This window comes from Lithobates pipiens, unplaced genomic scaffold (assembly GCF_037356315.1).
Source record: "Lithobates pipiens isolate NorthernLeopardFrog02 unplaced genomic scaffold, aLitPip1_a1.2 Scaffold_30, whole genome shotgun sequence".
In the NCBI taxonomy this organism is placed as follows: Eukaryota; Metazoa; Chordata; class Amphibia; order Anura; family Ranidae; genus Lithobates; species Lithobates pipiens.
The window spans coordinates 110,096,703-110,111,514 of NW_027507791.1; the positions used below are offsets into that span (position 1 = coordinate 110,096,703).

General features: G+C 42.4%; 1 protein-coding gene across 1 annotated transcript in view; it reads right to left on the reverse strand.

Moving 5' to 3' along the window:
• The window catches only part of SPRED1 (sprouty related EVH1 domain containing 1), a 121,747-nt gene that overhangs the window by 25,130 nt on the left and 81,805 nt on the right, over positions 1-14,812 (reverse strand). Inside the window, exons 3-4 of the mRNA XM_077464757.1 lie at positions 10,308-10,476; positions 3,673-3,722 (exon numbers count right to left, since the gene is read on the reverse strand). Of these exons, the coding sequence (XP_077320883.1) occupies positions 3,673-3,722; positions 10,308-10,476 (219 nt within the window). The remainder of the gene's footprint in view (positions 1-3,672; positions 3,723-10,307; positions 10,477-14,812) is intronic.

Consider the following 14,812-nt stretch of genomic DNA (forward strand, 5'->3'; position numbering starts at 1 on the left):
CCAGCTGTTGCAAAACTACAAGTCCCATGAGGCATTGCAAGGCTGACAGTTACAAGCATGGCTCCCACAGCCAGAGGCATGATGGGACTTGTAGTTTTGCAACAGCTGGAGGGCTGCCAGTTTGAGACCCCTGCTCTAGACAGTTTCCCAGTAACCCAGGATCAGGCCATCTTACCCTTACAAAGAGTGTCTCAAATCAAATAGCTAGGAATAGAGATCAGTCGGGTCCCAGCAGACTACTTCATACTCAATATAAAACCTTATTTGAAATGCTTAAGCACAAAACTCAGATATGGGCCAGGTTGCTGATAGGAGTTATGGGATGTATAAATCTTGTGAAAATGGTGTTGTTGCCCAAAATTCTTTATATGATATGGCACTCCCCCGGTATACTTGGTGCTTAAGCACTTTAAATCTATGGAAGCAATACTTAAATCATTCATATGGGGAAAGAGTAGGCGTAAACTACTCTAGGGCAAATTGAAAAACCCCACAGATCTGGGTGGGATGGCGTTACCGGACTTTAACATGCATTAACTAGTGGCGCAGCTATCGCAACTATTTCACATTGATAAAACAGACAGAGCTAGATTTTTACATTTTATGTGCCCCAAATGGACACACTCAACAGGAGACCCCATTGTTGCAACCATGGGGAGTGTGAGAGGTGCAGAGGAGGCGGGACCATGAACATCAATGCTATACCACTATAGGTCCTTGTGGGACATTGTAACGGATACATTCAAACTACCCCAGATACAAAACCACACTCCACTATGGCACAACGTGACTGTCCCTGAATTTAAATCTATCCCAGACTCTGAGATATGGAGCTCTAGGGGAATTTTATACCCGTCCCACCTAATTCTTGATGGCAAAATAAAACTTTTTGAAAGACTTAGCTCTGAGTTCGAATTACCGACTCGCATGCTCTTCAGATACCTACAAATCCGACACGCCTTAAGAGCACAGTTCCCGACTGGTATCCCCCAATTGGAAAAAAATCCACTAATGGAAGTGATAAGAAGCTCTGACCCTAAGAAACACATTTTCGTCTTCTACAGTATGTTGCTACTAACTCCATCTTCCACATCAGCATATGAGCTGAAGGCCAGATGGGAGGTGAACGTGGGGGCAACAGAGGATGAGGATGGAGTGATGTCCTGGACACATGCAAACTAATCTCCCCCAAACGTTCTGATCGTCTCACACAGATCTATATACTCTTAAAATATTCAGGTAAAAAGGAGACCAAACTGCTCTTCGCCCAATGTGTAACCAGGAAACCAGCACATTTTATCACTTAATTTGGAGCTGCCCTAGGGTACAAGGCTACTGGACACAAGTTGTACTATTCTTACATAATACAATGGTCTCCCCCCTTACACTGCACCCCAAACCTTGCCTGCTGGGGATATGCTCAGAGCTAGATATGAACAAATTCACTTAAATCTTTCTAAATGAAACACTTTTTCTGCACGGAAAGTCCTGGCAAGGCAATGGATGAGAACTAATTCACCTGAGTTCAGTACATGGGTAGCAGAAGTGAATAATAGCTTTATCATATAAAAAAACTCATATACGAGTACAGAGAATGCCCGTCAAAATATAATAAAATTTGAGATAGGCGGCTACAAGCCGCAGAAACTCTGGGGCAGTGGGTGCGTCGGCAGTAAATCGCCACTATTTTTAGCGGTGCTTTACCGTAAATTTTGCGGCGCCATTTGGCCAATAGCGGGACACTTTTACCCCCCACTAGCAGCTGAGAAAGGGTTGATTTTAATGGGCAGGAGCGGTGGAGGTGCGGTATACACACCGCTCCTTCACCCTGCCTTTGGCCAATTGTGGCTCTCTCAGAGCACGATGTGATTGGCCAAAGAATGCAGGTCAGGTGCATGCTTTGGCCAATCATCATACAGCAATACACTGCGATCTCGCAGTGCATTATGGGGCATTCCGCGGCGCTCTAATTTTCCATGAACACCCCATATGTTTGGTTTGTTTAAAAACAAACGAACACCCGATGTTCGACGCAAACTTACATTCAACTCGAAGCGCGGGCTAATCCCTATTAGACAGCCTTACTTTATCTGGAGTTTCCTATCATAGATCTGCCAAGTGTACAGCAGGAAGGTACAGTGGGATTTAGATAGAAAAGCTGTGAAACATCTACAACACATATGAAGGACATTAAATACATTTACACACTGCAATTTAAAAGCTTCAGAGCTCATATTTATGATCGTTAGTATGTGTCCAAGCTCCCAGCTGTGCTCAGTGCTTTAACACCACAACATGTGGTTATTAGATTTACAACCTAAAAGGTTAAACTACACACTGCCCATTTGTCATAGCCCATAGGTTCCCTCACATGGGGGTCTGGTTTACATAATAGTGACCTGTGAGTGGATGCCTCAGCCTCTAGACAGCTAGATTACATCCTACTTTGTACACCACACAGTACTTGTATGTGGGAGCACAATGTAAGCCACTATTGCATTCATTTGGCTTTTGTCATGTCGGACATCTGGGTGACTCCACCACACGTCACGCTCATTCCAGACACACATATTAATCTGAAGCCTACATCCCACATGTAGATTTATTAAAGGGCTTTTTTATTTCCAGACAAAACAATTTTTATAGTTTTGAGTAGAGCTGGAATCGCTGTCAAATCTTTTTTGATGCATGCGTCCTAGTTGGGGAGATCCACGTTTTGGAATTACCCCCAATTTGGAAAGACTTTCTAATTTTTTGTTGTGTCATTGGATCGGGAAGGAAGCAGAATTTTCTGAGTTGTGATGCAGACAGCAGTAGAAACCTGACACAGATGTAACCCTTCCTTGCAAAATTGGAAAGTACATTTTTGTTATTGGGGTTTCATGTTAATCCTATAAATGCCTTTGGATTAAAGCAGACAACTAAGGCCTGGTTTCGTTTTTTTTTTTTTTTCATTCAACCCAGCATGCTGAAAAAACAAACAAACGGAGAGGTCGTTGTACTAACCACGCAATGTTAGTGAGGCGATCTCCCCCGCTGAAGTATTGTGTTTTAAAAAGGGACTGTCCCCCCAGAACACAGTGATCAGCGCTCGCAGCGATTTCTGGCGATTTCTAACGCGATGACGTATAGCACGTACGACAGGACTAGAAAAAGGAAGTTCAATAGCCATTAGCCAATAGCTTCCTTCTCGTACTTGCTTCAGAGCAAGAGTCATTCTTAGTCCGCCGGACTAGCACACTGACGAACGGATTGTCCGCTGAAAGCCAAGTCCGGCGGACAAATTTTGAGTCAAAACTACATTTTAAGTCCGCCAGACTTTTACGATGAAAAAGTCAGCTGGAGCCCACACACGATCGAATTGTCCGGCGTACTGTGGTCCGATCGTGTGTACGCGGCATTAGTGAGTCTGACACATGAGTAATCATTCTGTTACCTGACAGGTGTGAAGTTCTTACACAATTCCCTTGTGTTGTATTCCATCAGTAATAGAAAGTTAGTCCGACGTGCCCTTGGCTCTTGGCCACCAGATCCCCTAACAATTTTATAAAGAGTTGACATGTTGAGAAACCGCTTGGCCCATTTTGTGCATATGAGTAAGGATAGGTTACAGAAGAAGCAATTTCTGTTTTAGACAAACTATTTGGAAGTGGTCAAAGATATATGACATACCTGTGGGCCATCCTCTGGAACCTCCGCTTCTCCATGGGATGTGGGAAAACCTGTTGACAGCACAAAGACAAATCAGTAAACTATTCTTACACCTTTCTTTATTATATACACCTAAAAACAAAATAATGATAATCTACTGGACTCTGCAAATTAAAGTATATGTACATGAAACTGCTAAAATATAATCTAAGCAATAACATATTAATGTTGTTCATTTTTATTTTATTTTATGGTGACAATGCCATATCCCTGCCTGCCCAACTGTTCTCATGGGTTGTCACCCTGTCCTGTGGGCTTCAGATGGAAACTAGAAGTAGTTGTTTCCACACACATTACACTGGCACATAGTTTACTGGTGTCATCATCAAGGAACCTGCCCCAAAAAAATGGCACACAGCTATTGCTATTGCTGTAAACAGAAAGTGGCTGCAGAAAATCGCTGGGATATCGTCAGCAACAACAGCTGAAAAAAAAACTTAAAATTAGTATTTTACTTAAAAGTTGGCAATGGTTTGTGGTATGCTGTGCTTTAGCAAACTAGGTGTCATTTAGTTAGAGTTTAGATTTATTGCAGGTATTAATATAATGTTAACATTTTGTGCAAAGCTTTACATTCACATCAGTCCCTGCCGTCAAGGAGCTTACAATCTAGGGTCCCCATCTCACATGCATACAAACACATGCTAGGGCTGGTCCAAGGAAACTATTTGATTCATTAACAGATGCGCCCGCTTAGAGAGCTGTATAAACTGTATGTAGCACCAGCTACATATAGTATACAGTGCTGTATTCCGGCAGTGCGATGGGGATTTCCTATCCCCCTCCCGGGAAACCAAATTGACTCAGCCATTCACAGAAATCCTTGTATTTCATCACAATGCAGGGCTTCCTCTGATTGACCCTAAGTTCACACGTATGCGGTTTTTAGTGTGTTTTGCAGTTTGCAGACACGCACTACAGTCCATTTAACATGGTTTCATATGGTACTAGTTCACACATATGCGATTTGCGGGCGGTGCATTTTTCGTAAAGGGTCTGGGACTTTTTTCCAGAGATTTACAGCTAATAGACTTCGATGGAGCTGTACCAGAAATGCAAGTGGTGCATTTTGGATGCAATTTTTGATGTGTTTTGCAGTTCTTATTTTACCACTGTATATAGCTGATTGCTATATAAACAGGGGGCCGGGAAGCTGGCTGCCACGTCCTTAGCAACCAATGTGTCAGCTGTAAAGGGGGGGCACTCGCTCGTCCCCTCCCTTTCCGGACCTGCCAGGCAGCATGCTTGGATAAGGGTCTGGTATGGATTTTGGGGGGGGCCCAGTGCCTTTTTTTTTTTTATTTGGCACGGGGGTCCCCTCCTATCCCATATTAGACCAGAAGGGCCTGGTATGGACCTGTGCGGAAACCCTATCCCATTTTTTTTGTAAATTTTTTTTGCCGGCTGACAGCTGATGGATGATTCATCGGTTGCTAAGGATGCAGTGGCCGGTGTGTTTTACAGTCCATTTAAAGAGGAAAAAAGAAACATAAAATGCAAAATGCATGAAAACTGCATACAAAACGCTGGTTTAAAAACACAAAATGCACTGAAAAACGCATCAAGCGCAGCTGCATAGATGTGCATCTAGACTCACTGAGGTGGTGAGGTGGCAGATAACATCACAATGTGCACCCCAGCCAATTAGAGGAAGCCTTGTATTCTTTGATGAAATACAAGGCTTCCTGTAAATGGCTAAGCAGCCCGAATACATTTTGCTTTGGGAGTAGGATGTGAAGTTCGCATTCCCCATCAAAGCACTACACATGTGATGGCCCATAGGAGCCTATCAGGAGTTTGACTGAAAAATACTGCCCACTCTGATGTCATTAGAGGCGGGGTATAGGAACAAGAAGAGCACCTTAACAGAGACAGTATGTAATGGATGCCAAAGCAGGCTGTTCAACAGCAGAATAATTACTGTCAGTGCTCTATGGATCACATCAGACTTAGCTCACACGGATTGTAGGATAAGGTTACCTGAGTGTAGGTCAATGTTGACATCACATCAAAAAAGCAGCACATCTGCACATTAATTTCCTCCACATTTTTTAAACAAAATTTTGCAGGCTGGGTTTTCTCAACTCCATTCTTCCCAACTGGCCATGGTAAGAAACTTCCTGTGTTAATGGACACAAGCTGGCACTGCTAACCTCTCTTTATGAAAGTGCTGGTTGCCTGGCTGCCTTAATGAGCCAATGGGCTTATATGTTAAGAGGGAAGAACAGGAGGTTTTGGTTTCTGACTCCCCATGCTGCATGCTTGTTCCTAATTACTGACAAAGGGCAGAGACAGCTCCCAACTCCCATTTTCAGCAACAGAGGTCAGCAATAGAGACCAACATATTTTCAATCCTTCAATACAGTTATAAGGGCGACTGCCATTAATTTCCCCATACAATACGGTGGATTTACCCTGATGACTGAGAAGATCCTTCTTTAAGGCTACAACAATTTTCTAAGGCTTCCCTGCTCTGTATCCTGATACATTCTAAAACTCCCGCACCAATTCCTGATCGTATTTGAAATTTCCATGGGTGTGCACAGGATGATGGTAACTTAACATGATGTATTACATTCAAATACGTATAGCAGAGATTAGAAATACCTTTATCGTATTCAGTCAGTATATTCTGAAGTTCTCAATACCAAACATGTGGCTAATGACGTATATGTTCTAGTATTATAGCAGTCATCCATTCTGCAATATGTGTTAAAGAAAACAAAAAAATCCAAAGAACATATTTTAAATGGGATAAAATGCCAAGAGACACTGCAGATTTATAACCAGCACAGTCATTTCCCAGCATGCACCACCGGGGAGTAGCGAGGGTATTTTGCGGCATATAAGACTGCGTTCGAGTGACGACTTACAAACTCAACTTGTGTGTGCTTTGAAGAGTCAGTAGAACTATCCACATCTATCCCTACGCAAATGGATCATACAATCGAATTTCCCTACCACGCAAACCACATTCTGGTGCCAATTATGGTAGACGCCAAGAACCTACCTATATATTTAGACTTAAAAGGTGTTAAAAGGAGCACCTGGAGGAAATCCACAAGTTATTAAATCATATATACTCAATTTTTTTTAAAACAGTTCAGAATTACCTAAATGCTAATATTTTTGCACAATTGAGGTTGCGTTACATAGTTACATAGTAGGTGAGGTTGAAAAAAGACACAAAGTCCATCAAGTCCAACCTATGTGTGTGATTATATGTCAGTATTACATTGTATATCCCAGTATGTTGTGGTCATTCAGGTGCTTATCTAACAGTTTCTTGAAACTATCAATGCCCGCCGCTGAGACCACCGTCTGTGGAAGGGAATTCCACACCCTTGCCGCTCTTACAGTAAAGAACCCTCTACGTAGTTTAAGGTTAAACCTCTTTTCTTCTAATTTTAATGAGTGGCCACGAGTCTTGTTAAACTCCCTTTTGCAAAAAAAGTTGTATCCCTATTGTGGGGTCACCAGTACGGTATTTGTATATTGAAATCATATCTCCTCTCAAACGTCTCTTCTCCAGAGAGAATAAGTTCAGTGCTCGCAACCTTTCCTCATAACTAATATCCTCCAGACCCTTTATTAGCTTTGTTGCCCTTCTTTATACTCGCTCCATTTCTAGTACATCCTTCCTGAGGACTGGTGCCCAGAACTGGACAGCACACTCCATGTGCGGCCAGACCAGAGTCTTGTAGAGTGGGAGAATTATTGTTTTAAAGATTAAGGATCAGCTTTGGAGTAAACCCATCCCTTGTTCGTTCAGGGCAAGTTCGCTTGAATCCATCATCCCTCCCCAGCATATACTAAAGCCCCGTACACACAAACAGAATATCATACAGGAAGCACTGCTTTTGAATTGAATGTACGATAATCTGATCTTTAGTACACAGCTGTTGTCCGAAATTTTCCGAAAGAACAGACACGAAAACACATTACATCACTTCCAAATTTTTCTTCTGTCATATGAGAATTTTTGTACTTTAGTAACCTATTCGTTTTTGATATGGAAATTCGCATCCAAAAAAAAAAAAAAAAAAAGAAAAAAGCACATTTGGTCGTCCGATATTCTCATTGTGTGTACTAGGCTTATAGCTGGTCATTCACTGGCAGATTTTCGTATAAATGTTCATATGAAAAATCTTGTCAGTACATTTGACAATGCCTACAGATCTCTGTAAACATGAAATTTAAGGCACAAGCAACAGTGATGAGGAGGGGAAAAGAAAGTCAGACTACTACAGCAGGTTTTTGGTTTTGGTTGTATTAAAGCAGAGCTCCACCTTAAAAAAAATATTAAAAGCCAGCAGCTACAAATACTGCAGATGCTGACTTTTAATAAATGGACACTTATTTGTCCAGGGTGCCCGCGATGTCGGCAGCAGATGACGAGCAATCGTTCGTCTCTCAGCAGCCCCCGCTGCCATCCTCGGTCAGGGAATTAGGAAGTGAAGCGTTGCGCGTCTTCCCTACTGCGCATGGGCACGTCTTCACTGGTCCCCTTTGTGTTCTGGGAACTGTGTGTTTTCCAGAACACAACAGGGGGGCGGGCATCTGTGGATATTCTGCAGCTAGCTATGCCTGGAAATGGGTGCAGATACCTGTATTATACAGGTATCTACACCCCCCTCCCCCCGAAAGGTGCCAATTGTGGCACCGGAGGGTGGGAGGAAGCCGATGAGCGGAAGTTCTACTTTAGGGTGGAGCTCCGCTTTAAAGACCTTCCTGCTAAGTTTCAATAAAAATGGCACAACCTAATCAACCACAGTCTTGTCCATGCAGAATACTTAAATGTGGACATGCTAATAATTTGGAATCACTTTAGTAACCATGAATCACTATAGTAAATACGGGTCACTGCAGTAAACCTTATATTATTATACAGGATTTATGTAGTTTGCCCAGTACTTTGCAATACAAAGGGAGACAGTACAGTAATGCCGGGTACACACGATCAGACTTTCTGACAACAAAACCGTGAATTTTTGTTCGAAGGATGTTGGCTCCAACTTGTCTTGCATAGACACGGTCACACAAACGTTGGCCAACAATTACGAACCTAGTGACGTACAAGACGTACGTGATATCTCCATTACGAACGCTAGTTATATCTCCGGCTCGTACTTCTGAGCATGCATGGACTTTTGTCCGATGGACTTGTGTACACACGATCGGAAAGTCCGACAACAAACATTTGTGAGAACCTGCTAGCCAACATTTGTTGGCGGAAAGTCCGACAAAAAATGTTCGATGGAGCATACACACGGTCGGACTTTCCGCCAACAAGCTCACATCCAACATTTGTTGTTGGAAAATCTGATCGTGTGTACGGGGCTTTACAGTACAATTCAATACAAGAGGGTTAGGAGGGCCCTGTTCCTGAGAGTCTAAAAGGATAGGGCAAGTGATACAAAAGGTAATTACTGTGTTGGGATAAGTTGTTGGAAAATTACAATTCCAGTGGTTAGGTAGAGGTAAGATGCGCTTCTATAAAGAAATTAGGTTTGAGGGATTACCTACAGGCAGACAGTCAGAAGGTAGCTGGACAGATTGGAAAAGGGAGTTCTAGAAAATGGGAGAGGCTCTGGAGATGTCCTGGAGGTGAGCATGGGAGGAGGCGACAATGATGCTAGAGAGCACGCGGTCTTGGGAAGAGTGATGTTGTATCATTGTCGTAACCAGCAAGGTTCTCTCTAAACTCACATCAATACTGAGTGCATGGCAATACTAACATGGTAACAAGTTATCATCCTGGCAGCATGGTATTACTGTGGTAACATGGAATCATTGTGTTGATACAACATGGCCACATACTGATAACTCTACCTCACTCTGTTAATGCTGTATCACTCTATAGCAGAATGACGTCACTGGTTGGACGCAAACCTATGGTACTGTAGCATCAGGCTGGTTACTCCGAATCACTACAGTGACATCACATAAATGCCTGCATGGCAGCACTATGGTAACAAGGCTTTACTCTGGAAGCATTGCTAAACTCCAACACTACTACATGGCATTATGAAACTACACTGTGCCATTAGTGCACGTATATCTCCCAGAAAAACAGACTCCATATTAGGTTCAACCGAAAGAGCTTCTAGACTCCATCCTGCTGCTTCTAGACTCTGTCCATATTGAGACATGGTAGAACACTTTATAAGTATGGAAAGCACACAAAGAATAATAGAAAGTCAAATGAAAATACAGAATTTAGAATAATTTGCCCTATAACTTTACATAAAAATACATTTACATAAAAAAGGACATAGCATGATCATAACATAATGTATTATTAGATGAGGCTATGGTGTCCCAAGATAAAACATCGCTATAATTAAAGTGACACTGTCATGAAGAAAGTATGGAGGCTGCCATTGCTGGTCTTCTGCAGAAAATGCTAGTTGTCCCAAGTAATTCTGAATCACACAGCCCCAGAACAAGCATGATGTAAATGAGTCAGGATTCCTTATCACTATACTTACAAGCATGGAAGTCAGGGAGCTCTCATTCTCAAAATTAGAGTGTTTAGAAACAGCAGCCTTCATGATTCTTCTATAACAAATCCCTTTAAAGCAACAGGACATTACCTTGAGTGAGATCTTCAAGGGCACGACGTATACCCCTATCAAAAGCTCGAGCATCTGCAGGACTCTGGAATGTGAGGCCAAACTTCTTATCTCCAATCCTCCAATGGTGGAAAGTAGGGGTGACCTTATTATAGACCAGTTCCTTCTTTAGCACACACTCCAGCACAACCTAGGGAAAAAAACTGCTATGATTAGACTCAAAAAGTCATAAGCAGAGGTAATGTGCAGCCACATCTGCATTACTACAAACCAATTTTGCTTTTACTGACTTATTCCTTATCTCCATCTAGTTCTGCAGGTTTAGGCCAAGGCAGAGGAATCTACCCTGGGCACTGTGGTAGTGATGATTGGTGCATGTTGACATCTTTACCTTGGGTGCCAGAGGACCTTGTCCCGGCACTGTAGCCCTGTATGCACATTGGTCAGTTTACTGCAAAAATTTTGGGGGTGACTGAATATTGTCAAAAAGCTCACTGCCCCAATAAAGGTGAAGTGTTAGTAGGAGCACACTATTCCCATGACTGTCTTCCAGATTACATGTTCACATGTAATAATACATAAATACAAAAATGTACAGTGTTCCAATGACTGCAGTACTACACAATGGTTGTGATTTGCTGCTCCTTTATATCTTAATAGTTGTTAAGCGGGGAGGACAAGTAAAATACAGAGATTCTTTTGTGGGTAATCTGCAAATGTCTGTGCAGTGGCAGTGCCAAGGGGTGCTTGAGTGTGTTAGAGGTCCCCTAAACTTAAATAAAGCACACACTATGAGGTCCAACACTCTGCCCCAATTCTGCTTAGCTATGTCAGAAGGAGTGATCTTGCGCCCCACAAGTAAATTACAGTTCTGGAAGCAGCATGGCAGAGGGGGAGTTTTGCTGAAGTGAGTTCTCAGGTAAATCAAACAACTGAACACCAATGCTGGGGGTTGCTGTTGGGAGTTGGAATGAATGCTTGCTGGTGCTTATTATTGCTTGCTCTGACATTTGCTGGGGGTTGTCACTTGCTTGAGGTTACTGCTGGCTACAACACATGATTGGTGCTATATATTCTGAAGCAACACCCACTATATTGATCATGTCCACTTTTTGACCACCCTCATCAACACATTTTTCTTCTCAATCTTTTCAAGGTGGGCAGCATGTGTCCCACGTAGTACACCACATTTTTTTCTTCATGCCCTCAAGGCGTTGCTCCTAATTCTTTTCAATTTTTTTATTTTTTTATTGAAGGGTATGCCACAGATACAATTAGGAGGTAACTTCGCAAGAACATACAATCAGTACTTAACATCATTAACACACCCAATGCTCTGAGATATACTGCAGAGGAGTAAGGCAAATACTTATGGTCTCAATAAAGAGATAATGCTTATAATAAATTGCCATGACCCCTCCAATGCTCCTAATTCTTTTTAAATGTTGGCAACTAACCAGCAATGTAGAGGATTGTTACATACTTCTGACCCGCGGGGGGAATGCTGAAAGGTCTAGAGTTTCTGGCTGCTGGAGATCTATTTTCACTCGGGGGATCTATTTTTGTGGGGGAATGCTGGAAGGTCCATCGTTTCTGGCTGCTGTAGATCTATTTTCACTTTGGGGATCTATTTTTGTGGGAAAAAGCTGGAAGGTCCATAGTTTCTGGCTGCTGTAGATCTATTTTCACTTGGAGGATCTATTTTTGCTAGAGTGGTCTATTGTTGCTGTGGAGGTCTATTGTTGTTGGAGGGGTCTATTGTTGCTGATGGAGGATCTATTGTCACTAGGAGGGTCAATTATTGCTGGGGAATGGATTGTTGCTGTGGTAGATCTATTGCTGCTGAGGAAGGTGGTATTTTGTTGCAGGGGTCTATTGCTGATTGGTGGGTCTATTGTTGATGGGGGGGGGGGGGATTATTGTTGTAGGGGATCTAATTTACTTATTTTCTTGCTATCATTAACACATTTCATATAAATTACATAGCACCACAAAGTTCTATTTGGTTCCGTATTCTCTAAAGGGGACGGTACTGGGAGGTGGGTAGGGGGCAGAGACAAGGGGGGAGTACCTGCATCTATTCTGTGGGAAAAAAATGGTATGTCTGTTTTTATTGTTACTCAGGATTCAGGATTTGGGACTTAGCTCCCCCAAATACCCTGGCAACACCACCAAAAAAAAAATTGTCTGGAGCTGCCCCTGTGTCAGCTCCAAAAATTGGAGCAAAAGTACTATACAATTGCTCTTTGTGGGCATGTCATGCAATTCACATGGGCAAGGAAAGGGTGGCTGAGATACAGATAACAAAAGTGAGGAACCCTTATAATGAATATATGGATTTTGAATATAAATGCCTGCACTCAGTCAAGGGGTATTGCTGCTGGGGCAACATTTGAAGAGGACACCCCTTGTGCAAGTGTCCAGGTCCAGTGTCCAGTGTAAGCCATTACGGCTGAGGAAGTATTTGAGAAAGACATGCTGGAAGTGTGTGTGCAGGCCTGAATCAGACCATCATCTGGTGACAGTGAGTGACGGCTTGAAGACAAAGATAGTCTGTGTGTGAACAGACTGAGAGCCTAAGCAAGAGGCTAGGAGAACCAGTCCTACAGGAAGGCTGGGACTGGAGCAGTGTTGTCTGCCTAAGAGAGAAGTGTGTAAAGGCTGGAAAATCTTTGTTGTGCTGAATAACTCCTGATTTGGGTAGAACATTCTGTTATTCTGCTTCATGGATGCATAATAGCGGGGTGGAAGTCCAACAAAGACTGTGGGGGCTATTTACTAAAGGCAAATCCACTTTGCACTTAAAAGTGCACTGCAAGTGCAATTGGAAGTGCAATTGCTGTAGATCTGAGGGGGACATGCAAGGAAAATAAAAAACAGCATTTTAGCTTGCACATGATTGGATGATAAAATCAGCAGAGCTTCCCCTCAGATCTACAGCGACTGCACTTACAAGTACACTTTCAAGTGTACTTGTAGTGCACTTGTAGCACAGAGTGGATTTGCCTTTAGTAAATCAATCCCTATGTCTGGGCAACATTATAAACATTTAGCACATCTCTGCATTACATGCAAACTTTCCCATGTTATTTCTGCTTAAAAATGATGCAAAAATACTGCCAGAAATCCAGTGAGCTCTTACCAGAAATCCTAGTGAGCTGATAACCTTGCCTCTGCTGCACAAATTTGAAGCAGTGTCGTCAGCCCTCCAGAGTTCTTCACTAATAAATTACAAAACATCTTCCCCTTTATTTTATAGAGGTTAGTTCTGTAACTCAGGCAGGGCTGACAACACTGCTTGAGATTTCAGTGCAGCAGAGGCAGTGTTGTCAGCTCACAACAGGAAGTCAGGAGCCAGAACTTGAGAGAGAGGCTGCAGTGGCTCAGAGGACAGCACTCCCACTTTGAACTGGTGCAATGTGCATTTTTCAGGTACAGAGTTTATGCTATTCAGAAGAAAATGGCAACTGTCGATTTAATCTGAGGAAGAGCTAGATAGTGAAGATGAATGCCAGGGTAAGAATTTAAAAAGGTGTGACCCAATGTGGCTCCAGGGTTTGACATGGTCCCAAGTATGGGCCCCCTTTGACAGCTGTACAAGTTTAAAGGCCAACTCTGCTTTTTAGACCATGTTACATCCATATTTAGGGTGTGCCATGGTGCCAAGTGGACTTTTCCCCACATTTAATTGACAACGAGCAGGGGCTCTTCTCCCCCACAACAGCTTTTGATTGTTATAGAGATATGTGAATGAATGAATTACAGGTCCTGTCTGCCAACCCAGACTTGTAGTTCTTAATCATAGTCCACTGACACATCCTCTCATCTCAATAACTGAAAGTCCGTACCTTGGTAAGCACATAAAGTTGGAGAAGAGTCTGCAGTAGTATGGGATTCACTGATCATCGTTGCAATGCTCTACAGGCTCATTTGCAAAAAAAAAATCACCTTTGTGCTGCAAATACATTCGTGCTCATACGTTTACATACCTTGGCAGAATTTATGATTTCTTGGCCATTTTTCAGAGAATATGAATGATAACACAAAAACTTTTCTTTCACTCATGGTTAGTGTTTGGCTGAAGCCATTTATTATCAATAAACTGTGTTTACTCTTTTTAAATCATAATGGCAGCAGAAACTACCCAAATGACCCTGATCAAATGTATACATACCCTGGTGATTTTGGCCTGATAACATGCAAACAAGTTGACACAAAGGGGTTTGACAGGCTTTTAATGGTAATCATCCTCAGCTGTGATCTATTTACTTGTAATTAGTGTGTGTGTGTATAAAATGTCAATGTGTTTCTGGACTCCTGACAGACCCTTCCAGTGCTGCACTGACGTTTCTGGATTCTGAGTCATGGGGAAAGCAAAAGAATTGTCAAATGATCTGCGGGAAAAGGTAGTTGAACTGTATAAAACAGGAAAGGTATATAAGATATCCAATGAATTGAGAATGCCAATCAGCAGTGTTCAAACTCTAATCAAGAAGTGGAAAATGAGGGGTTCTGTTGATACCAAA